This window comes from Drosophila santomea, chromosome 2L (assembly GCF_016746245.2).
Source record: "Drosophila santomea strain STO CAGO 1482 chromosome 2L, Prin_Dsan_1.1, whole genome shotgun sequence".
Classification (NCBI taxonomy): Eukaryota; Metazoa; Arthropoda; class Insecta; order Diptera; family Drosophilidae; genus Drosophila; species Drosophila santomea.
The window spans coordinates 1,386,014-1,411,411 of NC_053016.2; the positions used below are offsets into that span (position 1 = coordinate 1,386,014).

Genomic DNA, 25,398 nt, shown 5'->3' on the forward strand with positions numbered 1-25,398 from the left:
TCGTCTGCATACTTGGAGGAACTTATCATACGTTTTGTTTCATTTACAGTGATCTTTGCTATAGCTACCTTAGCCTAAAGTGTAACGAAAGCAGTTCTTAGTCGGAGATTAGCGCGAGCAGAGATAGTTTGAGCTGGAGAGCTGGAGAAAGGAGTAATATGTCTATCACTAGCATAGGGCCGATGGCTCAGAGTTCGGAGCTCGGCTTTCTTCATGTAGAAACGAAACCTTGTAATACTAATCAAACTAAAAGTAATCCTCACACGAATCTCGCACTCTGTCAGTCTCAGTCTTGGTCACAATTCTCATTTGTGACGAACGCAGCAGGAAACAGGCGAAACTCAGTTGGTTGGAGGGTTGCAACTCTTCGTTACTATGAAAATCAATAAGGGGCATAAGTTATTTAAATAGCTTGGTTGTTTAATTTCAATATGTCGAATCAAATGTTTTTAATAACACATATATTCAGATTATTCTTTAAGCTCAACCCTTGCTGAAGTCAGTCCACCACTTCATTCATTTCGCCTGTTCCTTGTTCTTGTGTATACCCTTTCCTTCGCACAATCTTTCCTTCAGCACAGACCTCTACCAATACCCTTTCCAAGCAGACTACTCAAAGTTCTCCACACCTCCGTTGTTGAAGCGTTCGCACCAGGCGAGTAGTTCCCGCACTTCCCGAGCGTACAGCTGCTCCTGAGACTGCAGATCACTCTGAGATTGGGACTGCGACTGGGATTTGGACTGAGACTGGCCCAAGGATGAACCAGGGAGCAAAGGTCAGACATTGTGGCCAGCTGGCTGGCTGCTGGTGCCGCTGCCCGAGTTGCTGAGCAGGCTCCTTTCGCTGGCCACGCTGCCCGGAGCGTAGATCAACTCGCTGGGTTCCTTGATGCACTCCTGGCCGTTCTTGCGACTGCTGCGCGTGCTCTGATTGCGCCAGGACTGCAGATGTCCTTCCGCCGGATGCTGTGGCACCAGGGGAATCAGCTGCTGCTGCTGCTGCGCCGGCTGCTGCTCATCCACCTTGACGTACAGTCGCTCCATGTCGTCCAGATCCCCATCCGCCGTGTGGTACAGCGCGTGCTCGTCCTCGTGCGACATCAGCATGGCCATCGGCGAGGGAGAGCCACCGCAGCCCGAGTCCGCCAGCCCATTGTAGCACATCGAGGAGCCGTCGAGGTCCAGGAGATTCTGCTGGTTCTTGCCCTGATCCGTGTTCAGCACCTTGAAGCGGGCACTTTCCCTGCCGATGCTGCAGTTCGGCGGCAGCTGCTGCCTCCTCACACTGGCGAACTGCGAGGATATCGGCGAGGATTGCTTGGCGCCGGGAGCCGCCTCGTAGGTGTGGCAGTTGCTCAGCTTGTTCTCGGTGATGTGGATGTGCCGCTGCTTGTCCTTGGGGTAGTAATACTGCTCGGAGTAGACGGAGCGCGGCGGGCCCGTGCTCGTGGGGTATATCTCGCTGGTGGTGGACATCTGCTGGTAGATGTTGCCGGGTGGCAGTTGCTGGTGCTGCTGATGCTGCTGCAGAGCCTGGTGTTGCTGATGCGCCTGTTGCTGTTGCTGCTGCTGCTGCTGTTGCTGCTGCTGCTGCTGCTGGTAGTGCGGATGCATGGGGCGCTGGAGGCCATAGCCGGGAACTGGTCGCTGTTGATAACGCGGCTGCTGATGCGGCTGCTGGTGGGGACTGAGGATCGAGGAGGTGGCATATGGGGCAGGGGAGGCGTTGCCATGGCGTCCATACTCGCTGGGTGCCTTGCCAAAACTGGACACCTCGGCGTAGTCGGTGGGTATGTTGGAGTACTCGCCCACGTACCTGCAATGGACAGATAAAAACAAACAGAGTTGAAGCACAGAATACTCGGTTATTACTTGGCTTGTTTATTACAATATTCCTCTGACCCACTGGCTCCATGGCCTCCTGTGCCCCTTGTGCCCCTGCGCCCGCCCACTTCGGTTATAAATTTGCGCAATTTATGGCGCGGCGGAAATTTGCATTTTCGGTCATGCTGCTGCGCGCTTTTCCGAGCGGGAAATATGAGAATTTAGTGGGATTTCCCGTACATACACTGCGGATACACACACTCACGGCCGAGATCAGGTGGCCAAATAGTGCTGGAGACGGCTATCCTTACATCCATTAAATAAATTACCAGCTTAAAACAAAGGTGAAAATGCCGGACTTCCCCGAATGGCAGACGCCCCAGTTTTCCATCCCAGCACTCGACCGCTTCATTCTCGCATTTTTAGCATTATTTTCACATTTAAATACTGAAAGCGGATTAACCTGGCGGGGCCATCGCGAGCCCAGCCCAAAAAAGGCGGAAAAGGGGAAAAACGATTTTAAAACTCTGTGAAAAGCTTGTAAAAATATACGGCGCATTGATGGAGTTGCCATGGCGAAGGGATAAAGCCAGGACTCCACATAGAAGGCTTTTAATGCCCTTAATGAGTGGCGCCGTGGAATTTGAAAGTGCAAAGTTGGTTCTGTACCCGGCACCCGGAGTAGTAGAGTAGTAATGAGCTTGTCAAATGTCTGATGTCTGGCTCAAAGGGGCACGAACATTTTAATAATTTTTAAACGAATTATCTATCACAAGGCGATTTGCGAGGGGAACTCAAGTTGAGTAATCTCTTCCAAAACTGGTTTTACCTTCCTTTGAGTAGAGTATTTTTCGCTCTGGGCGAATTTCTCGACACATATGACTCTCATTATTGTTTGATTACTTTTATTGTTATGGTTATCATTTCGTTGCAATTATTATTGTTAATATTTCGGTTAAATTGCACAGGGGCACGGGTGAGTAGGTGATGGCCATTTTCAATTTGCGTTTTAATGGCTAATTAAGTGTGCAAAATAATTATAATTATCTGGGCTGCGTATTTATTTACAGTAGTCGTTTGAAAAACAGCCAGACAACGCGTTTTCAAATTAAACATTTTTGCTTTCCTCGTTGTTTTTTTTTTATTTATTCTAGTGTGACTCTTTAGCTTTTGATGGCTGATTGGCATTTAATTGCCATTTTGGACGCCAGCTGGGGTGGCAAAAAAATGAACATTTTTAAACCAGGCAGGTTTTAATGCTGAAGCAATTGTGTTGTAAGAGCTAATAAAACACAAAATGTGTTTATAATTTAGTAGTTTAGTAGCTGCTATTAAAGTTGCCTTAATCTGGAGTATTTAACTCATAAATATGCACCACTCGAAATAATTTTTGTTTAATTTGCGGCCAGCATAAAATCAGCCGCAAATAAATAACAATTACAATTCGATGCCAGGCACCAGGAACATTGCGCCAAAACACTTTCGAGTCGAAACAATATTTTCACTGCCCCATTTGATTATTTTCCTGCATTTGCCAGGGGCCAGACAAATAAATTAGATCGCCCTCGGGCGAAAGTCCGGCTACATGGATTCAACTTTGATTTGGATTGGCCATCTACCGCAAAACTAATTGCAAATTCGCGGCCAAATTATGCCTAGCATATTTTATCCCTGCCCCGAATCCTTTAGCCAGTTTTTTATTTTTTTGACTAAAGTTAAAGTCGCGTTAAAGCCGATCCTCAGAGGCCTCAATAATTACATTGCTCTGTTTTTTCGGTGCGAACTCAACTGGGCTTTGGCGAAAAATCAACATAAATAGCGTGGCCAACATTTCTATTCCTAACTTGATTTTCCCCATGGCCCGGGGGCCACAAAGCAAGAAAAACTCTACCAAAAAGGGAGTTTTTTCGCTGGGCTCCCCCTTTTTGTGGATGCTCCTTTTTTCTGGTAGTCGCCGCGGCAGAAAAATGCAATTTCACAGTTTGGTGAATTTTTATTGTCGTCGCTTTGAGCTGCCAGGTCGACGAAACACGCTACCCTAGCAAAGGGTGTTTTGGACTGGACATGGGGTTGCGCTTATTACTGGATTTATCATTCAGGCATCTACGTATAGAGATTCGAATTCCTTTAACCGAAATGGGGGTGCCCATCTCTTTGGTGATTGTAATCAATATTTAATATTAATAATAAGAGCATCCCCAAACCATCATTGTTTCAACAAAACACCGCCCTTATCTGCCCCTCTTTATGGTACGATTGGTTTTTTCGGGTTGAAACTTACCGCTGCTGATTGCGTTCGGTGCCGTGTCCTCCATGAATGTCATCGCCGCCGCTGGCACCGCTGCCCGCGCCACCGGATCCACCGGAAGAGGCGCCACCGCCGGCCGGAGAACCGGGGGCACCGCAGACCGGTGCATAGTCGGCGATGTGATCCTTTTGCATCTCCAGCGAGTCGCCGCCGGGCGAGGGACGCCACACCATTCCGCCGGTGGAGGAGTCCAGCCAGTAGCCGTTAACATTGCGCGTCGATAGACTCGGCATTTTGAGCACGTCGCTCGTGTGATTGCCTGCAGGTGAGATGGAGAAAGGGTGCCGTCAGTCAGAGCAATTAAATGTGGTGCAACAAATTGTGAGCCGAATAAATTGCTTTCCGGAAATTAAACAAAAACATACAAAAGAGCCGCCTAGACAATCGGATGTTCCCGCAAAGGATTTCGATGAGATTCCACTGGGATTTCGGTAAACCTAAAGCATTTATTTCGAAAATGGCTAAGTTGACTCATTAAAGTTTTTTTAAACTCTCTCGGTGACTGCAAAAAGTCGTTTATTTGTCAGCGAATTAAAATGCTGGAACGTTTAAAGTCGCGCCTATAAATTGAACGCATTAAAATAATATTATCCCCAGCCAGTGACGTTGCGACTGCAAAGTTACCCCACTCCGCCAGCTGCCAAATCAAATAAATTATTGTCAATTTTCCGCCTGCATTGCCTGCTCACAAAACACAACAACTGCAGCACGGGTGCCGCATAAAAAATGCAACCAATTAAACTGTCCCCGGGTTATAACTGAGCATCAAGCGAGTGTTTTATAGCCCGCCACCTCTCGTCCAGATTCCCTCATATTTTTGCCTTTTTTTTCAGCTGGCTGCAGGTGAATATTCTGATCTCCCTCTCTGCAGCTCTGCAGCTTAGTTTATGGTAAATGGCGCCCATGAATATGCAACTTTTTGCGTCGCTCTGTTTCGCAGCATTTGGATTTTTTGGCTTTCACTGTCTGCGCTATTGTTAAGTGTTGAGTTTCGACACAAATGCATGGCATCATTTCCAGCTTTAAGGATTAAAGTTTGAATGTGAATGTGTTTTTAGATGCTTCACAGCTCATCCTAAATGCCCGATTCCCCAGTCAACAGACCAACCACTACCTTCCTAATTTCAATTAGACCACAAGTAGCGCCTCAACCCTGACATCCCCATAACCATGGAATATATATGCACAATATATCGCGCTCCTTCCTTTTGGCCGCCTGACCAGCTCACACACACACACACACACAAAATGTTGGTTAATAATGCACACAAAACTAAATGCATAATTGCAATGGCAGCCATTAGGGGGTTGAGTCGAGGAATTCCCGACTGGCGGCGAACTAGGGGAAGTCGCCGTCACGTGCAAAATGTTAATTTCTATTATGTGTGGCATGTGAGTGTGCCAATGTGGCGATGTGCCTGCTGCTCGCTGCTCGGTGCTTCTATGCTCGTTGCTCCTATGTTCGCTGCCTGCTGAAATATTTATTCGCACCTATTTCGGATTTTTTGCCCTACCGCTCTAGTTGTTGTTATTGTGTCCAACAATGGAAAATTAGCGTTATTTATATATGCAAATGTGTGTGTGGCGTGTCTGGCAAGGAAGGAAACGAAAACTAGCAGCTCGCAACGGATGCAGAGCCCGAGGGCCCGGAAGATCACAGGCGCCCTGCAACTGTGGCGTATGCATATGTATTTTGAAATAGTGCTGCTCCTACACATCACGAAAATGTGTATTTTTTCTATTATCCAAATAATGATAGTCTAACTAAACTAAACTAACTTGATAAAGCAATTTATGCAACAAGCGCTGTGGTGGGCTTCACTTTAATGCCCCACAGTGGGCGCCACAACTGTGTGTTTTTTTTCAATGTACTCACCACGCATGGTATTTAGAGCCGACTGCTTCATCATCATGTGCTTGCGCTTCACAAAGACCATTGCGCCAAAGGACAGCATAAGGACGGCCAGGATGGCGCCCAGGAGTATTATGAACCAGGGCTGCGTCAGCACATCGTTAACGTGGTCCTGATTGATGGGATAGCTGGAAGCGGCAAACCAAAATTATAAATAGAAATTATCCACTCACTGCTGAAACCAAAACCAAAAATAGACAAGTCTTAAAGGACTCATGCTTACCGCTGATTGATGAACGGATCGAGTCGCTTTGTGATGGGATCCAAACGCAAAGTAGCTGGCACACAATAGGGACCGATTCCAGCGTTATTTCCGGCCGCCACGCCCACGGTGTACATGACGCCTTCGGTGAGATTGGCCAAAACCAGAGTGGGCGAAGCAGCGTCGATGGTGACATTTGTCAGAATTCGTGAAAAATTGTGGGCAGTGTCAATTCCACGGACTATAACATGATAGTTCAAGAGAATGCCTGAAAATGCCATGAAAAAAGTAGAATAATTATGATTATGGTAATGACTAATTTTTTAGTAAGCTCACCATGCCGATCCTTGAGTTCCGGTGCCTTCCATTTCAGGAAGACCGCTGAGGAATTGAGCAGCAGAGCCTCCATTCCATATGGAGCCTCAGAGGGAACTGGAAAGGAAACAAATTTCGGGTGGGTTAGATTTGAATTTTAGCTTGGGCCGAGATTGAGGAGCAAGGTTAAATGGCTTTTTGATTGTGGTGCGTGATGTCACCCAGCTGACGTCCGCTCTAATGAGATTTGGTGGCCGTAATTAATTAGCATTTAGTGTGTGGGTTGCCAGGGGAACATGCTGTTGCAACTAGTTCCGGGTGTTGGCTTCAAGGGTTTCCCGACCATTGCACTGCTCAGACACATCCTGCCTGCACATCGAGTGCGTACAGAAAAGGAAACGGTTGAAAAGCAGGAAAAGAATCCTTTCCGTTCCCTCATCTCACTTCACAAGCACACACGGCTCATCTTCATTTGTTTATTTGTTTCCTGCTGTCGCTTTTTACAAGTGGGTACACTGGGCAAAAGGAATTCAAAGTTTCTGGCGCCCAACGTGGGATAGAGAGATATATGTTTCACCAAGTGCAACCACTTCCCGCGCATTTCTCCAACCCTTTCGCAGGTTTTGTATCATCTTTTTGTGTGTGCGGCTGAGTGAAGCAATTTCTTTAAATAAACACACGTGCAAAATTCTCAACGAGACAAATGTGGGAGCTCGGGAAAACAAAGCGGGGAAAGAGTGAAATCTCTAAATAGGCAACGTCTAGCGGAGTGTGAAGTGGAGTGCAGTCGTTCTTCTGTCTTTCTTTTTTTTTGGCTTTGTTGTTACCCAGCTCGCTGAATTTGCCCCTTTCCCTTGGGGACATTGCGACATGCTAAAGTGCTTGTCGTGCTTTTGTCTATGCGGGCGTTTTTTGCTTTACCCCTTTGCTTTCTTCCTGGTGCTTTCTGCTTTTCGCCTTTTCTTCCGCTGATGAGGCACCGCGATGCTTAACACGTATCTGCCATTGTGTGGCATAAATGACCCCCGGGCACACGAGATTCGACAATTGTCTCAGACTCTGGCAAGCAATTGAAAAACTCCAAATTGGCACTGTGATCACTTCGAAATGCGGCTGCAACCGAGGACAGCTTATCTAAATGAGGCAGTCCACGGGCTTTACTCGATTGTCTGTGCGAAATTGTGACTCATCTGGTTTTGGGGGTTAAGTCGATGGTGCACATGTGACTCAGATTTGGTTGCATGTGACTGACGGATATCGCGGACACACCTTTTCTCGCATATTCGGTGTCTAACATAACAAACGAAAGCTCACTGGGCAGTATAAAGTGTATTTGTCATAAAAGCATGCTTAAAGCATAGAACATTTGCTTGCTGCCCAGGAAATGTGGTAGCAAGAAGACGTATTATTGGTTTCTCCGGCTTAGTTAGTTTGAAATAGTTTAAGTTCAAATTAAATAGTTTAAAGTTAATAAATATTAGTTTTCGCAAGAGCATTCCCTAGTCAATTCAACCCACTTTAAATTTTCACTCTAACCTGCGTTCGCTCTACCGTTTACCAGGTGGAGCACACCTTTATTTGCCAACTTCCGACGTGGGTAAAAATGTTTCCTCTCGCGGGAAGAGGGAAATGTTACCAGGACTCCCAGTGGAAAAGCTCGCCTAAGCAAACGCACATCAAATTTGCATTGCCAGCACTGCACATTTTTGTGGCCCACTGTGGGAGACCGAGAATACCGGGTACGTAGTACTGAGTACTGAGTACTGAGTGCCTTATACAGCATATAGCAATAATTGTTGTTTATCTTTACACAATTGCGTTGGCAATTTCTTTGAGTCGAGCCGTTGTTGTTGTCGGCAGGAGTCAGCAGGAGTCAGGCGAGATGCTCAAGTGAAAATGTGATGCATGCGAAATGAGTTTTGATTTGATGACAGCAGGGAGCAGAAAGGGTTGAGGGTTGAGCAGGTGCATCTGAGGACTTTCAGAGAGATTTGGCTTTGCTGCGCGACGTTGCTGCATTTTATATTGCTGCGGTTTGTTGACTTATTTGCGGCACTGTGAGTGCACTCCCAGTGTCTCTCGTTTCCACTTTATTTGACTGGCTTTTGTGTTTTAATTATTTTCTTTTCAATTTGTCCCCTCTTTGAAGGATCCTTGGCTCACCAAGAACTGTTCACTTTTCGCTGCACTTTCGGTGCTGCGGCGCTGCCGGAAGTTTTTATATCACAGCAGCTTTACGGGTGATGGAATGAAGTGATAAACCTGTCTGGAAAGTTTCCTTTTTTCGGTTGAGCTTGCATTTTCCTGGCCAGCAAGTTTTCTGCGCTTGAAACAATCTTATCTGACATATTCGCTGGCTCTCAATGATATTTTTGGATAGCCTAATTCCCTGGATCAGCTGCAGACAATCCTTTAAGCAACCCCAAAACGCACTGCCTTGGCTATAACACATGTAAATCGCCAGCATCAAGTATTCTGCACACAAACCGCATTTGATTTGAGACTCTTTTTGATTCCCCAACCGGAAATGTTGTGCTCCCCCCTCGAGCAATTGTTTTCCACGTGGATTTGACATCCCTACCTTGCTTGGGCGCTTCCAACATTGTTTGGCATTTACGTACGCATGATTTGCCCTTGTCGGTGCTCGGTGATTGACATACTTTCATTATTCGCCCTATAACATGGCTCCCGATAAAAAAGTAACCAATAAACCCACCGAGCTGCCTACGCCCTTTTTTTTCTGGGCTGTGCGAACCCGGAAAAATAATTTGCGATTATGCGACCCGCATTGAGCGCAGCTGATGTCCGCCAAGGACAAAGGATACCCCCTTCTACGTGAACCTTCTGCAGAGCCGTTTTCCTTTTACCGCTCATATCCTTTTATTGAATTTGGGTAATTGTTGCAGTGCAAAAAGTGCCCTGTAACCCGCCTTCTGCATTTGTCACATGCGGCCCAGAGTTTTGGGGTTGGAGTTGCCTTGGCTCACAACTACGGGGGTTGGTTTCTTGTGAAGGTATTTATACGGCTTGTTGGATTGCGCTGGATTTGATGCACATGCTTCATTAGATCGGCCGGGGAAAGTCCCAAAGAAATACAATGCAGACTGGCGATTGCAAATCCTGACTGACAGTAGCAATACGCATTCCAGAATATCGATAAAATCGCTAGGATTTACCAAGCGAATAATTCAAAAAAATAATTAATTTCAGCGGAAAAACCAACTCACAAGCTACTGATTATTTAAGAAATCGATTGTCTTCGATTATTTCGATAAGTATTGATTACGCTTGCTAAGCAGAGTTTTCTTCGGAATTCATCCACCCAAAAACAGCGTACGCATTCCAAATCAAAGGAGCTAATAGTATTTGAAGGAACCCTCTTTGAAGCCCTTAAAAGTTGCTTAACTCACCATCTTCCAGGGTGCGAGCGATTCGCGAGTTCGACGGCTTGCCCTCGACGGATTTGTAAAATGGCACGATGAAAAATTCATACAGCGTGTACTGGACGAGCCCGGTGATGGTGCAGGATGAGGCGCCACCGCCATTGAGAATCGTTAGCATGCGATACTTGGTGCTCAGTGGGGTTGGAGCTGCTCCTCCACTCTGGTTCGTCTCCCCATCACGTTTGCCAGCAGCGGCAATATTTGGCTTTGTCGAAATCAATGCCGATGCCGAGGCAGATGCTGATGTGGATGTGGATGTGGATGCGGAGCCCAGCAGCGGATTGGAATTGCTCGTAACGGGCGCCGGATTGTTGACTATTGGATTTGGCAACTGTCTCGCATAGACATAGAAACCCTCGACGTATTTGCCATTGATGATCTGCATGAGAAAGGAGGCACAGCGAATGGGGTGACGATGAGCAATGGGTTGGGGATGTGGATGGTGTGTCGGTTACATACCTGCCAGGTGAGCTTCATGCTGGTGGAGTCCACCACACTGGCGTTGCTCAGCTCCACAACATCGCCGGACAGCAGACTGGCACGAGCCTCGCTCAGGTCCAGACCACTATTGAAGTAGCGCTGGAAAGGGAAGAGGGAATCGAAATAAAGTATTAATGATGGAAACATAAGGGTAAACGCATGATTTTCAAAACTCACCGTTCCCACCGTAATGGGCTCCGACATCGGACTGGGCAGTGATAACCCGTGGGAGTTCTCGGCGCGAATTAGAAAGAAGTAATTCACACCAGGCAGCAGGCCCGTTTGGGTAAACGTGGTGTTTTGCACCCTGGTGCCCACAGCCACCCAGCCGTCCGTTTCGTTTTTGCCAAACATCTCGATTACATAGCCCACCAGACTGGAGCCGCCCACCTTGTTGCTCCTCGTCCAGCTGAGAGTCACCGCATTCTCGCCCTTCTCCACCATTTGTGGTTTTCCTGGCGGCCCTGGGTACGTGGAAAGTTCTGGGGCTCTGAAGAACTTGATATTCGGATTTGTCGGCGTGTCCAAGCGAAGGTAGCCACTCCAAGAGGATTTGCCATTGCGATTGCTGGCCACACAGGTGTACAGGCCTTCGTCCTCGTGGCGCTGAAGATCCGAAATGGTCAGGGCTCCCGCGTCCGAGAGATTTCGCCGCTCATGCTCCTGCACATCGATGGGTATGCCATCCAGGTACCACGAGACCTGTGGCACCGGAGTGCCCAGAGTTCGGCAGGGAAGCACCACAATCGATTTGACGGGCAGCGTTTGATTCACGGGCCCCTGTTCGATAATCGGCGGTGGCAGCTCGAACTGCGTATCCACACTGACCACAGTGCGACTGCTGACGCTGCCCACGGCGTTCAGTGCGTTACAGGTGACCACCTTGCCGGAATCCTCGCGGGCAAATCGAGCTATCGAGAGCACGGAGCGGCCCTCCGGCGTCAGGGTCACTTCCATGCGACCATCCCGGTAGCCGGGGAGCAGCAGGGAGCTGTTGCCCTCCACCGACCAGTAGAGCGTTGGTCGGGGATGACCATTCGCCTGGCACTCGAAGAGCACTTCATCACCGATCTCCACCAGCTGATTCTTGGGGCGTATCACAAACTTGGGGGGAGCTAAAACGAAGAAGCGAAGAGTGATGTTAGTACACTTAAAACAACTTACAGAAATGAAACAAACGAAGGGCATCCAGCGTTTAGCAAAATGAAACTGGCTGCTAGGATTTTTTCAAGTGCATTCCAGGAACACTGGCCGCCGCATTCGGGCAATTAACTTACCGTGAACGGTGAGGATGCCCGTGGCCGTGATGCCGCCCACCGCATTGTCCGCCTCGCAAGTGTACTCGCCCATGTCCTCCAGAGTAACGTCGTCCAGCTTCAGACTGCGGTCCTCAAGTACGTGCACACGACCTGTCGAAAGAATGGCGAAATCGGGGAAATGAATATCATGTGTGCGGATGTGTTCGGCCCAGAAGCATTCGAAAGAAAAACAAACTTTCTGTCTGCCTGTCTCTGTCTCGGCTTCTACTTCGTTAGTAGTTCAAGTGGCGGAAAAATGGCCAAGCCGTATCCTCCACAGCCAAATAACCGCAGCAAAGTAAGCCAGGCCAAGACAAGATACGACATAGACTATAACTACCGCCTGCCCCAGGAGAAGAGCACCTTTTGTGGTTTTTCGCCGCACAATAAACAGAAAGAAAAGACAAAGGTTTTGGGGGCGAAGCTGACTCTGCTTTCTTTTTGGTTGGTTGACTGCGAAATAGGTTTTAAATGTGGCTGCTCCTGCCCACCTGCCCACCAGCTCACCTATTCCTAGCCACTGTGCCAATTGTTTGCTTAACAAAAGTTTAGGACAACAAGCGAGACAGCCAGGAGAGCTGCCACTCCCTCTGCACTTCCCCACGACAGACTGTGGCATCTTTGCTGCTACTATTTTCTTTGAGGTCTTTAAAGAAGCGTAAACTAGCTGGAGAAAATTGCTCCTGCCAGGCGAAGGATGGGGGGACATCTCCCCCAACGAGGGGTTAGTGGCACTGCCCTTCGGGTTGGCGAGCGACTCCGTCTGAAGGACAACATTGCAACAGTCGAGTGTTGTGCAAGCAAAATTGTTGATTGCTGCCAACAGAGATTGGCAATTAACGGAATTAAAAGTTACAGTTGTGTTTGCCCAGCTGGGGCGCAAAGGGGGCGTGGCTAGTGGTGCGAGGGTGGCTACCCTGGGCCGAAACCGCACCACCCAAACCGTGAACCCAAACTAACAACAGCAAACGCAGTTGGATGGGCGGCAATGTTGTTGCAGAGGTGTTTTGCACACTGCGAGAAAAGTAAAAACTACTTTGTAAATCAGCTCAGAACATTAACAACATGCCTTAGATGGAGCAATCTAATTTTAAGTATTATAGAATCCTTCAAAATATTTCCCAGTGCACTCTGTAAACGCAGCCAATTGGCAACACGAAGAGCCACTGGCCAAAGCAACCGCATAAACTAACTTTTTGTTTTGTTTTCTATTTTTGCGTCCACAGTGCTCTGTGTGTGTAACGAACCCTCGACTCTACTTGAGCCATGGGTAAACAAAAAGCTTTAATTTCATTTGAAATTGCGGCCTGTGCATGTGTGAATAACTGCCCCAGTAACTGAGAGACAGAGCCAGCATGGCTGCCCGGCCATTTCCGGTTAATTGAAGCTGAATGGAGCCAAGAAAACTTACGCAGTGGCATATTGCCGCCGGAGGCAGTGCGTCGCCACAGGACATCGGGCAGGGGATCGCCTCCGATGCGGCACTGGAACACCACCGAGCTGCCCACCACCGCCGTCTGGTTCTGGGGTCCTCGGATGAGGAATGGACGCACTGAAACAGAAAAGAAAGTATATATACTTGTAGTGTGGGAAGAGATAACAGAACTAGGACATCCGGCAAGATATGTTAGTCATATAGCATTGCACATTAAAAAGGGATCCTGAACATTCAGACTACTCACCATGCACTTTCAGGAAGGCGGTGGCCGACTCCCGGGTGCCAACCACATTCTTGACCACACACTGGTAGCGTCCGTCGTCGGATTGACGGGCTTCTTGGATGGCCAGATTGCCGCCGTCGACAATGCGAATCCGCTTGTTGCCGACCAGATTCAGGGTCTGGCCGTTCTTGCGCCACGAGATTTGCGGCTCCGGAGATCCTCGGGGAGCACCGCATTCCATCAGGGCCACCTCGCCCTGGGCCACGCGGGTATTTGCCGGCTCCAAACGGAACTCGTCGCGGAGAACTGGTGGGGAAAGATGGGGAAAATGGCAGTGAGATTGTGAGATTGACAAGTGGCACGGGAAAGCGCCCGGAGTAAGAGCTTTGATTGATTCAATATTAATAACTGTCAGGTGTACGCGAGGCACCGTCCACTTTGCCGGGCTACAGCTATGCTCCTCCATATTTTATAAGCCACCTACCCACCGAACCCACCTATCCACCTGACCCTCTGGCTCCATCTCCCGATCCCGCTGCTGCTGCTCCTACTACCTCAATATGCCAATAAAAGCTTGGTAATGATAGCCGGACTCCAGGTTTACGGCTTTGAACGGACGGACACGACTCTCGTTCGCAAACAGCCAACGGAAATATTAATAAGCTATGGCATTTGCAATGCTTATTTTTATTTATTCGCCGGCCAGCCACTTGCATCTTCAGTGCTCGCATTTTTATCGAGCGCAAATGCAAACTGGTTGGCGTATACAAAATGTAAAATGCGAAATGCGAAATGCAAAATGCAAAATGTAAAATGCACTTCAATAAACGCATAATGCGCTCCACTGAGCGCCAAAGGCACTGCAATAAACACACAGCGGCGATGGCTTTACGCTCGGAACTCGGTTATCAGGGAGTTGGTCAAGTTTATATGGCTTTAAGCCCAGCTGGAATCGGAATCCTTTATGGTTTGCCGGATTAATTAATCCTTGCTGCTCCAACAACCTGAAATCCCCACAGCTCTCATAAGCTGGCTATCGATTACGTGGCCAGAAGACTTCTCTTTTATATAAATTCACTTTGTTTAACTTTACTAGTAAGGAAGGGAATGGAATAGAATGAAAAGGGGAGGACTTCTATGCAGCTGCCCGTTTTGGGGTAATTTTCGGGAAATGCAACCCTCCAATTAGCTGCAAATGTTGGCTTGCTCTGAGGCCCAATCAATCAAAGTCGCATTTGTGTCGCTTTCGATATGGCTAACTATATTTTCTGAACCCTAAGAAAGTCTGTACGAAATAGCTGTGTAAAAGTTAGCCTAGCCACCCAAGTCATTTTAATTGAATTTGTTAAGCCACGATTAGTTTCAATGAAAAAACGGAAAACTGATGTATTATCATGCAAATTGTACTCCTGTTAAAACACTCAACCAATTAGCGCAGTTACTTACATGCCACTTGCAACGTTGCATTCCTGGATCGCGCCACTCCAAACTCGTTCTTCGCCTCGCACCAGTAAGTGCCCGCATCGCTCTCTCTACGTGAGTGGATGACCTGTGGGTAAGGGGAGGGGGAGTCAAGGGTAAAGAAGATTATTAAACACACGAGTTAAGAGATTTAAGTAGTTTTTCGGGGCAGCTTAGGCCGGGTCACAGGTCACGTGTCAGATCAAAAAGTCTCAAAACCGCTCATCCGAAATCAAATAAAAGGGAAACGTGCCATGTACCTCCTGCACTGTCCATACTGTAGGCAGTTGTCCAGTCTGCGTATACGCAATTTAATTTAATTAAAAAATACATTCGGGCCAGCCAGCCCAAGGGGTAGCATCCTTCTCTGCTGGGCCTTAATCACTCGGCCACTTCAATTTTAATTGGCAACAAACCGAATCTCGTTGGGGATCGGGGTGACTTACCCCCAAAAAAATACAAATTGTTATGGACAATAATAAAAGTGAATTGCTGAACTTGAGCTTCGCCTCGAGGTTCAACTTGAGAATTTGTGTGGAATTATTCAAGGGCGGGCGTCTAGTTTGTTGTTTTTTACATTTAAATTTAAAACTTAGCACAAATTCAAGACCCACTGAGGCATTATTAATCTGCAGAAAAACAATAACAAAAGCGCAGAGTGAATTTGTTGCATTTAATGAAAATAGCGGGAAAGAAGGAAAAAACGAGTAGGAATTTAATATAAACCGAGTCCGAGGAAATTGCAATGCCTGATGGGAGAATCGAGAATCCAGAATGGAGAGACAGACAGACGACACCCCTTTTGCTTTTGGAGTTTGGGGACTTTGAGGAGTCTCGTTAGCTGAAATTGCGCAATGTGCACGCACGAAATGATATAGGGGTTGCTCAGGGGTCTTCTAACCCCAACGAGAGATCTCTGTTTGTTCATCAGGTTGTTTTCCCTATCAAGCTACCAACCTATCAGCCAAAGTGCAACCAGACGGAAGCCCATAAAATAATATGGCCAGGCCAAAAAAATGCTGAAGCAGAAACATCACAAAACAGCAGAAGACACACGAACTGCTTATGCACAAATGTTGCGTTTCACATGGCATTCGAGGAGTAGGACTCGCTCGGCCTGGGAACCCAAATAAAGGAATTCGACAGCTGTATTGGCAGAGCCATAATGATAGACCCGATATGAGAGCCGGAATGAGTTGATTGGTTATGATGCGTACCTTGAGAAAGAATAGACCCCCGGCGGGCAGCATTATGCGATGCGAGCCCGTATCCGTCTTCAGTTCGCGGCCGTCCTTAAACCACTGAATGCTTGGTGTTGGATTGCCCTCGGCCTGGCAATTAAACGTAAATGGATCATTTTTTGGCACCGTCGTGTCCATGGGATGCTCGATGATGCGTGGATTTTCACCTGGAATGGAAACGGGGAAAGAGGCGTTCATTAATATCGTGTCTTTTATATGCACCGTCAAGGAGATGGATGTGTGCAAAGTAACCCTACGCCGAGGAGGCCACTTGAGTGCGTGTTGGATTTCCAAAGGATCGCGTGTGTGTGGGATCATCTCTGGGGATTTCCCGTTCCCATTCCCATTCCCATTCCCATTCCCTAAACGAAACTCATCTTTGAAGGCTAAACAAGTTTTGTCACTTAATGCAGCGGCAATTAAGAGGCCATTAAGGAGACGTTCTAGGCTCCAAAATCCAGCCAGAAATTATGTTAAGCAGCAGCGAAGTTTCACTTGAGGCGGCTGCTCCTCTCAAATTCAATTAACTTCATGAAAATATTTGCCCGCCCTCGGCTCCCTCGGCACAAAGGACCCGTCCGCCGACTAAACATAAATTTGTGCATGTCGATAAGGACGAAACAAAGGACTCCGCTAGATAAACTTTATTAAAAGCAGCAAGCAGCAGAAAGTAACGATAGACGGCGAAAGCAGTTGGATCCGAACCAACAGCTGAAATGTAATTACAAAAGCGCTTAAAGGTGAAAAATGTGTGTGTTTGGGAGGAGTGCGATGTAAATCCCTGGCCAGAGGTGGAATGCGGTGGAATGCCTTTGGTTAGCAACATCATTCAGCCGGAAATTAAGTTTTCCAGATTTATTGAAAGCGGATAGTAATGAGAGCTTGCAGCGCAGCAGAGTCACGGGAAACCAGAGCAAACAGGAATAGAGATGGGCGCGTATCACTGTTTGCCAATAGGGAATAAATCACGAGATGTGGAGGGACAACTGGGTATATTAGCTAGTTAATATTTAACACTTTTAAAAAGTTCAAAGTTTGCCAACTAGTTACAAACATTAACTCACTCCTGTTTTGCTCAGCTCTTTACTAGTAACTAGATCTGCTCGCAATTCGACACCCGAGGCGTGACCTTTGAGCCCTGGCATTGCCAGTATGCAAATCGAATCGCATCGTGACACTGCTATCACTGTGGGAAATCACTGAATCAGCATCCATCCAGTGATTCTATTTCTATTTCGAGCCAGCAGCAGATGAACGATGACATTTGTCAAATGTGTTTCGCCGAAAAAAGGGGACGAGGCTTGGGGAAATGAAAGGACTGCACCTTGGACATTTGTCAATTGCTGTTGTACTTGGCTTTTGATGTTGCTGCCGTTGTGAGCGTTGTTGTTGTGATTGCCACCCGGACAGCAGCCTTTTGTTGTGCCCTCAAAGTGGCAGAGGGAAAGGGGGGTGATGAGCTTTGAGCCATTGTCTGATTTCGGCCATGTCCAAAAGGGTGCTGCCTCCTTTGTTTGCCCGAGCTGCGTTGTCATGGCTACATTCTTGTGCTCTTGTGTGCTAATTTAAATGATGAAATATACCCAAATAGTTCTGTCATGCCAACAACGCACAGCTTATTAAAAGCGCCACACAAAATATACGAATTTTTGCAGTTTTTGCTAGCAACACCTGCCAGAACTTTCTTTGCCGGCAAACAAAATATTTAATTAAGCAAAAATCTGCTGCTGGTTGAATAAATATTTCAGCATTTTTTTGTTATCCCACCAGAAGCAAACGAAACCACACAGAAAAGCAAAACGAAAGGGAGACAGTACTTCGATAAGCTAGCCAAAAGGAAATGCAAAAATAAAATCAGGTAAAATGTGTAAACTTTGCAGCAAGAATTTTCCACACGCACAGTCTCTGCGGCAGTTGTTAAATAAAGAGTTGAAGTTTTTCATAATAGCATGTAAAAAGGCAGAAACTGAGAGAAAATGCGAGCAGAAAGGCTGTGCATAACAATGAAAGCCACATGCACTTGGAATTTTTCACTAAGAAATGTAAAGAGATCATACCAAATATTTCTTTTAACATACATATGTAAACAGAAAATAAAAAAAAAACTTTAAAAAAGCTATTAAGAACTTTTAAACAGTCCTCAACGCTGGAAAGCATGCTTTGAGCATGCTTTGAGCTATTAGATAGTCGTAAGTTCGTAAAATTTGATTTAAAATGAAATTTGAAAGTCTGAACGAAATGCTGAACCGAATTTCCAGTAGATACCCAGCTTGTACCACACAATTACCCATTTTTGCTCAGCACTTAATTACGCTCATTTGGCATATATGCTCTTCATTTGTTCTGCATCTGTGTGCGTATTTATGTATGTGGGTGAAAGTAAGCACATGCATGTGTGTGTGTGTGGGTGGCAGGGAAATTTATGCATGCATACACCGTGCGCAAAGAACTCCGGAGAATGTAAAAGAAGTTTTGAGTAAATAAACAGGAACAGAGGCAAAAAGTGCTGCCGGCGATGAAATCATGCAAGCATGCACATGCACCTAAGCAAACAATCGCGCTCACATTTGGGGCCCAGAGAGAGAGAGAGAGACGGGCGCTGTGGCGAAGACAGAGATGGCAAGATGGGCGCAGAGAGGGACGGGGATAGCGGTCTGTATCTGCTGAACTCATAATGCGCCACTAACGTGTTGGGGAGTTTTGCGGGCTGCAGCGGCAAACACCAACAATAATAACAGGAAATGCATTTCGTATATGGGCGCTGTTAAGAAATCGCGGGCTGCTGTCTGTTATCTTAGCTTATAGTGTTGTTGTTGTTTGCTGCCGTTTTTGTCTGTTTGTCCAACATAAGCATAAAAGAAATGTGTAGCCCGGCAGCAACACGAGAACATCAAGAGGGTGTCACTCGACTGGGAGCTACCTATTGAATGGGATATGGTTTGGCAACGAATCGTTATGAAAATTGGTATGTGTGTGGAGTGTTATATTAGCAGCTCGCATCCCAAAAGTTTTGGTAATATCATTTCTAGTTCCAGTGTTATTCCTTTAAATGTGTGAAAGATTCATAATAATCATCAATGCTGAGCTTAAAACCTATATACCCCAAGAGAGGGTACCAGAAGACAAGAAGCATTCACAACTGCAACTACAACTTGCTCTGCTGTTTGATGCTGTTGCATTTCTGCTAATTTGCTGTTGCCCCGTTGTTTGACTTTGGGCCTCTAGGTGCTAAAAGAGACTCCGGAGTTCTCAAGCATCTTATGCCAATATGCATCATTATTAGCATGTCAACAACATACGAGTATAAGCAAGCTGGTGCACACCATGAACAAAAATCACAACTTTCCCAACTGACGGCAACATTAAACGTGTAAGCAAGCAGCTGGTCGAAACGCATATGCAAATATGCAAACCTGGCCAGTTGTTCCTCACCCACAAGACTTGTAATCAAACAACGAATAGCCGCAATTCAAGGGGGGCAAACAGGTGGAGTTGTTGGGAGCAACCTGCCGGAAAACCATCATACAAGCTACATATGTTCAGGTAATTGAAGATGCACAAACTTGTACGTAAGTACATATATTATTGTAAAAGCATTTATTGTTTTCCCAGCTAAAGGCTTTATGTTTTCGACAGCGCAACAATGAGTTCTTATTTCCCACTCAAAGACCTGCAAGTTCTGTATGATAAATATTATATATATCGTCGTACTGCAACTGAAATGAAGTTGAACTAAGTTTCCAGACTGCTTCATTAATATGCATTTAATGTTCAAAAATCCATTATTGAAATTATTCAACTTGAGTACAAATAAACTTTACTTATCCCTCGTCAGAAAGTAAGAGTTTTTTCGCCGCTCGGCCCCACAAATCACAGAATGTCAAACTGTGGCAGCTTGAGTACTGCTGCAACCAAACCATTTTCCTTCTTGCGCTTGCCCCTTCCATTTTGCCACATTTTTAAAAATGGGGAGAGCGACAGGTTGGAAGTCCTTGATGTGAACTGTGACGTCAGGCGAGGAGGGTCTGTTAAAAAATTAACTGAGCTGCAGCAAGTCCTGCTCCTGTTTTAGTGCCATTCTGATTTTCGGTGCTCCCTTTTGCTCGTACACCGAAAAAAAATCTTTCTGAAATCTCTTTTTTTGTTTAAGTAACTTATGCATCTTTCTATCTATCTGTCTTTCTATCTATCTATCACTTTGAACAACAACTGTTATTACTTTTCAAATAAATTTGCCTGTAGCATTGCTTTTTCCAGTGTTCTTTCTTTCCCCGATATTGTTGTTTCTATTGTTTTTGCATTGGCTCAACAACAAACTGAACAATAATTTATAAGCTTTTAGTGCAGCGCGACTTCTCGGGCAACAGTAACAACAAAATAGCAACAACAAAATAGCAACAGCAAGAGCAAAGTTTTTGATTTGCCGCCAGCTGATGGAGGTTGCTGTGTAGCTGCTATTTCAACTTTCTGCTAGCATTTATTTATTTATGCTGAAATGCTTAATTTTTAATGGGCATGCAACTCGCCCAGGCAGCCAGCTCGCAAAATGGGGTATCCTTTCTAAAAGCTGAGGAGTTCGTAAGCCTTTTGCACAACTTTTGCCACTTAAGCTTTTGTACAAGAAAATGGTGAAAAGCGAGAAGAGTGGGTGTTGCTTATTTCCGTATGTGGGTATTCCGGATTTGTGTTTACCAGCTTGCTTTTGTGCAGACTAAATACGCTTATTATTTTTCCCTCACTTTTGCTGCCAAATATTGATGGGCGAAGTCATAAAGTCAATGTACTTGGAGATTAAAAAAAACACATACAAAATGAATGTAAGTGTTTCTTTTATAAGACTTTCTTAGCTCTTAATACTTTTTTGTATCATAAGGAAGTAGTTACTATTTTTTTACAAATGAAATTTAGAGAATTTCGGAGTCGCCACACTTTGCGCTGCTTTCGAAAGTCAATGTTTCGGGAAAATTTGTTACTCATTGTTTTCTGTTTACATTTGTTTGCTTTTGTATTTGCGCGCCTTGCGTTCGCTCTTCTGCGTCTTCGCCTCCTGGTTATTGTTGTTTTTTGTTTGCTTAGTCGGTCGGGAGGAAAAACAGGAGGGAAAACCTGGCGGGGGTTTCACAAGAACAACAACATCCTGCAGCGGAAGCTGCCCGGTTGCCAATTATTTAAATGCTGGTATTTACCTACCAACACGGCGGATGTGGGCCAACTCAACGAAGAAAGAAAGCAGAAAGCAGAGGGGGTCGGACCTGGGCAGCATAAATCATTATCACATTTATGTAATATTCACATCGGGCCAAGAACACTCGAAGGAATGGGATTCTGCTTGGTTCCCGGGACTGCAAAGAAAGAGCAGCCAAATATTTGCCCAAAAACGGAACCCGGGGCAGCAATAAAAACCGCAATAAACCAACAGGGATTACGGGCCATAATGTGAGGATTTTCAACAAGCTCCGGGAAACTCATACGCTTATGTCCTTGCTCCCTACTTTTCCCCTCGATGACTTCGACTTTGGCTTTTATTGTTTTCATTATTACAGCAAAAAAAAGGAATGCTCGAGAAATCAAAAAATCAAATAAATTATTCAAAATATTGTTTGGGCCATACACGCATATTAATACGCAGAAGGGGAACATATGGCTCTATCCCTGCACCCAGATGAACCCTCAAGGACCTCCTTATCCTTCCATTCTTCCATCCGGAGTCAATCCCGTTGGGCGCAGCATTTGATTAGGCAAAACAAGAGATGGGAAACCGCAGGCGAGTTCCCTGCTGAGGACTCTAGACTTGAGATGATGGCCACCGTGGTTTGAGCTCGTTGTAAATGCTTTGAAAGTATGTTGAAAATATTGTTATGCAACTGCTCTTGTTAACTTTTCCTCAGGCTTTTCCTCCTGATATTAACCACTGTCGCCGAAGCCATTTGTCTAGTCTGCAGCGTTCTCATCTCGCATTTTCAATGTCAAATTTATGCCAGGGCACGCGGAGTCGAGTCTGCCGGAGTCGCTAATGAGCCAAATCGCCCGAAGGTGCCAGGGAAAATGCTCCAGACCAGACAGTCGTCGGTCTTTCACTTGCTCCATCTTGGCTTTGGCTTTGGTTTCGGTTTTGGTTTTGGTTTGCTCATGGCTCCTCGGATTTTTTTCGCACATTGTACGCATATTGTTAATTTGGCGCCACAGGGTACGAATTCCCAGACCTCCAACGGCCCCCCTTCCTTTCCATTCTTTCGATGGAGCAACTTTTCCATTGTCTGAAGGGGTTTTCCTGGGCTTCTCCGCTCAGCTCTGCTCCGCTCCATTTTTGTGCGACTTTTGCGCTGTTAATTAAATTCGACATTCGAGTCCCATGTGAGTGTGTGCGTTTTTTCTTATCGCCGGGCGGGAGGAAAACCACTTTCCGCCATGGGGAATTTGGGATCCAAGTTTCCTCGCACTCGCACTCGCAATCGCACTCGCACTCACTTCGCTTATCAGCAAAATAAGCATTTCAGCTAAAAAAGAAACCGCCACAAAAAAAGCTCGCCAGTGCGCCTCTGCTTGGCTCTTATCAATAATTTCATAAATGAAAAACACTGAAATCCTTTTAAAGGTTCCATCCCGAGTATTTACCATCCAGTCCCCAGTCATAAATATATATGAGAGGTGCACGCAAAAAGGCACAGGCACCCATATGGCTGCGAAAGGCGACTATCAATGTCATATTTTTTACTCAGCTTTTTATCAACTCTTTTATATAGTTTATATCTTCGTTTTCTATCTTTCCCATCCTTTTTGGCTCCATTTATGTGAATGGAAAAGGGTTTCTGAGTGGGCCGCAGTTGGCTTTATTGAGAAGTTGCACTGGCCAAGAGAACGTTTAACTGGCTTATGATGTAACCGAAAAAAAATACAAAATAAAACTGAACCTTATCCTACCCATACAAGCGTTATGAAGTCAGCTAAGAGCTATGCTAATCCGAAATCTGCATTATAATATGGGATCATTTGTCAAAAGATGAAGTGATAAAGATGATGTATGGTGAATGCTGTGCATAATGAAGGTGAGAACGGTGGGAGATCGCGTTTAAGTTACTCTGCAGCTACTCTGGACTGTCTATATATTTTTACTTCAAATATTTGCCACTTTCTGCAGTTTACTTACACATATGGAGTCACTCCCTCAAATGCCGTATTTGTAACCCTGAAAAACATGGAATAGGAGCGTACAACCCCAGAAAACTACAAGTCATCGCACCCTCGAAGGAATAAAGTATAATGCCATCAAGTCTGTCATTATCACCTGTCAAAGTTCGTATGATTTCATATCGAAACCGATGTGCCCGACCCAAATAGAGTATGTATTGTGACAACTAAATAATAGATGGAAAAATGGCTGCGCGGTACAAAAAAAGTTTGGGTCAAAATCCAATTAATCATTCAGCCTAATCTCTTAATTGAATTTTATTTAGATTTTAATTTGCCTATTTCATAAGCCGATTTGAACAATTTCACAGTTCGCATTGTGCGGTAAACGAAACCTGAAACCGATTTAAAAACCAGAATAAATGCATTTGGATGATGTAAAAGCAGCAAAGTTCATAATTTGTCAATTTTTCTCGTGCCTTCAAATTAATTACATTTGTCATGCCCATTGACATTTCGACAAGTTTTCTATTAATTATTTTTGATAGATGTTGGAACTGTTAAAAATACAACCCGAAAGCTCTAGGAAATGTGTCAATGGCTTGTCTGATTTATGGCTGCGACACAGTTTCCAAAGTTTCCAAAATGCTCCACATTTGATATTGGAATTCCAATTTCAAATTTCGTTGGCCAGCAAGATCTCAGCAAACAGATCGTTATGAGTTGGTTTTTTTTGGTTTTTTGCTTACCTAGAAAGAGAAGAAAGAAGGGAAATTTATTAGTGAATCATGAGGCGCATGGAAAATGAGGTAGCCCTGTTGATTTCGTGGAAATCTGGAGCCACAGAGAGGAAAACAGAAGCTCCCGAATCCGAACAAACCAGTCTCAAAACCAGAGCCATAAAACAATTGCACATAAACCTCGTTTATGGGACGGACTGTCGCATGTGCAGCATAAATTATGTTTTGTCGTTTTGACATCCCTGACAGATATGCATCTATGCTATAACGCTATAACCCCCGGATCCGCACCGCCAGCTGCCTGCTTCTCAATCCTCCTGCTTCCTACCAATCCAACAAAGAGATCATTATCGAGCTGGGCCAGGGCCAGGGTAAGAGTAAGGGTAAGGGTAAGGGTAAGGGTCGACTTGGAGCAGCAGAAAAACACAGGCCAGGCAGTTGGGAAAAAATGCTCACAGATGTCGTTTATTGAATATCGATTTACGCCGCCGACTTCGTTAGAGAAAAACGCATGTTAAATGTAAATATGAATAAATGAGCTGAAAAACGGCAGCGAATGCCCGTCCACCCGTCCGACTATGATCATAAATAAGCCAGCGATCTGGGGCGAGGGTTCCGACCTTCCAACTCTGCGACTCTCCGCCGTCTTGAGTGCCCACTAACCGAGCTCTCAATGTCACATGTTGCATGTCCTGCGGCCAGACGAAGGAATCGGGCATCGGGAATCGAGCATCCACAATCCAGGGCCACTCGAAGCGCGAAACTCAACACTGACCAAGGGGATTGGGCAAAGATGGAGGGATGATAACGTGCACGAGGTCGAAGAGGAAATACCCTTCGAATTTATTCCAGTGAAATTTCTAATCGATGGTGTATTGCGATTTCCAGCCCAATGACTTCGTGGTACTTTCTGAACAAAAGGCATCGATTTCACATATTTGCAGAACCAATAAGTTGATGCTTTGTTCAAGAGATGTAAACATACGTGCCTAGTCGACTTTACGCACTAGAAAGGTTTCAATTTAGAAAAACACTTTCAGCTTTTGATTAACGATCCACTATCCCATTAACAATTGCTATATCTTTTAATATTGTACCACTACCCAAGAGCTCTGAATGTTTTGAGATACCATGCGTTTAGGGTATCCACTTAGCGATGGAATAAAAAGCGAAAGAGTAAACAGCCTCATTGGCCCTGGGCGAGATTTCCAAGTCGGATAAGCGGCGGGCAGGACAACGGCGAGACTTGAACCAAAAAATGGGAATAAATATATATATATATGTATATATATGTATGTATATATATATGTATATATATATGTATATGTATGTATATATATATATAGCAGGAGAAGAAAGAAGGGTTGCCGTCTCTTGCGATGATT

At 45.6% G+C, this 25,398-nt stretch overlaps 2 protein-coding genes across 3 annotated transcripts in view; one reads left to right on the plus strand and one right to left on the minus strand.

Moving 5' to 3' along the window:
- Window positions 1–25,398, plus strand: part of LOC120443944 — a 60,954-nt gene that overhangs the window by 11,233 nt on the left and 24,323 nt on the right. The gene's annotated exons all lie outside the window — the stretch shown is intronic.
- Window positions 672–25,398, minus strand: part of LOC120450419 (protein sax-3) — a 39,335-nt gene continuing 14,608 nt past the window's right edge. Inside the window, exons 2-14 of one of the 2 annotated variants that reach the window (XM_039633437.2) lie at window positions 16,122–16,312; window positions 14,890–14,992; window positions 13,465–13,749; window positions 13,194–13,334; window positions 11,762–11,893; window positions 10,662–11,599; window positions 10,464–10,583; window positions 9,972–10,383; window positions 6,583–6,678; window positions 6,268–6,514; window positions 6,009–6,172; window positions 4,106–4,391; window positions 672–1,816 (exon numbers count right to left, since the gene is read on the minus strand). In XM_039633437.2, coding sequence (XP_039489371.1) covers window positions 778–1,816; window positions 4,106–4,391; window positions 6,009–6,172; window positions 6,268–6,514; window positions 6,583–6,678; window positions 9,972–10,383; window positions 10,464–10,583; window positions 10,662–11,599; window positions 11,762–11,893; window positions 13,194–13,334; window positions 13,465–13,749; window positions 14,890–14,992; window positions 16,122–16,312 — 4,154 coding nt within the window. In that variant the 3' untranslated portion in view covers window positions 672–777. Of the gene's footprint in view, window positions 1,817–4,105; window positions 4,392–6,008; window positions 6,173–6,267; window positions 6,515–6,582; window positions 6,679–9,971; window positions 10,384–10,463; window positions 11,600–11,761; window positions 11,894–13,193; window positions 13,335–13,464; window positions 13,750–14,889; window positions 14,993–16,121; window positions 16,313–25,398 lie in introns of both variants that reach the window. The other variant, XM_039633429.2, reaches the window with a different exon arrangement.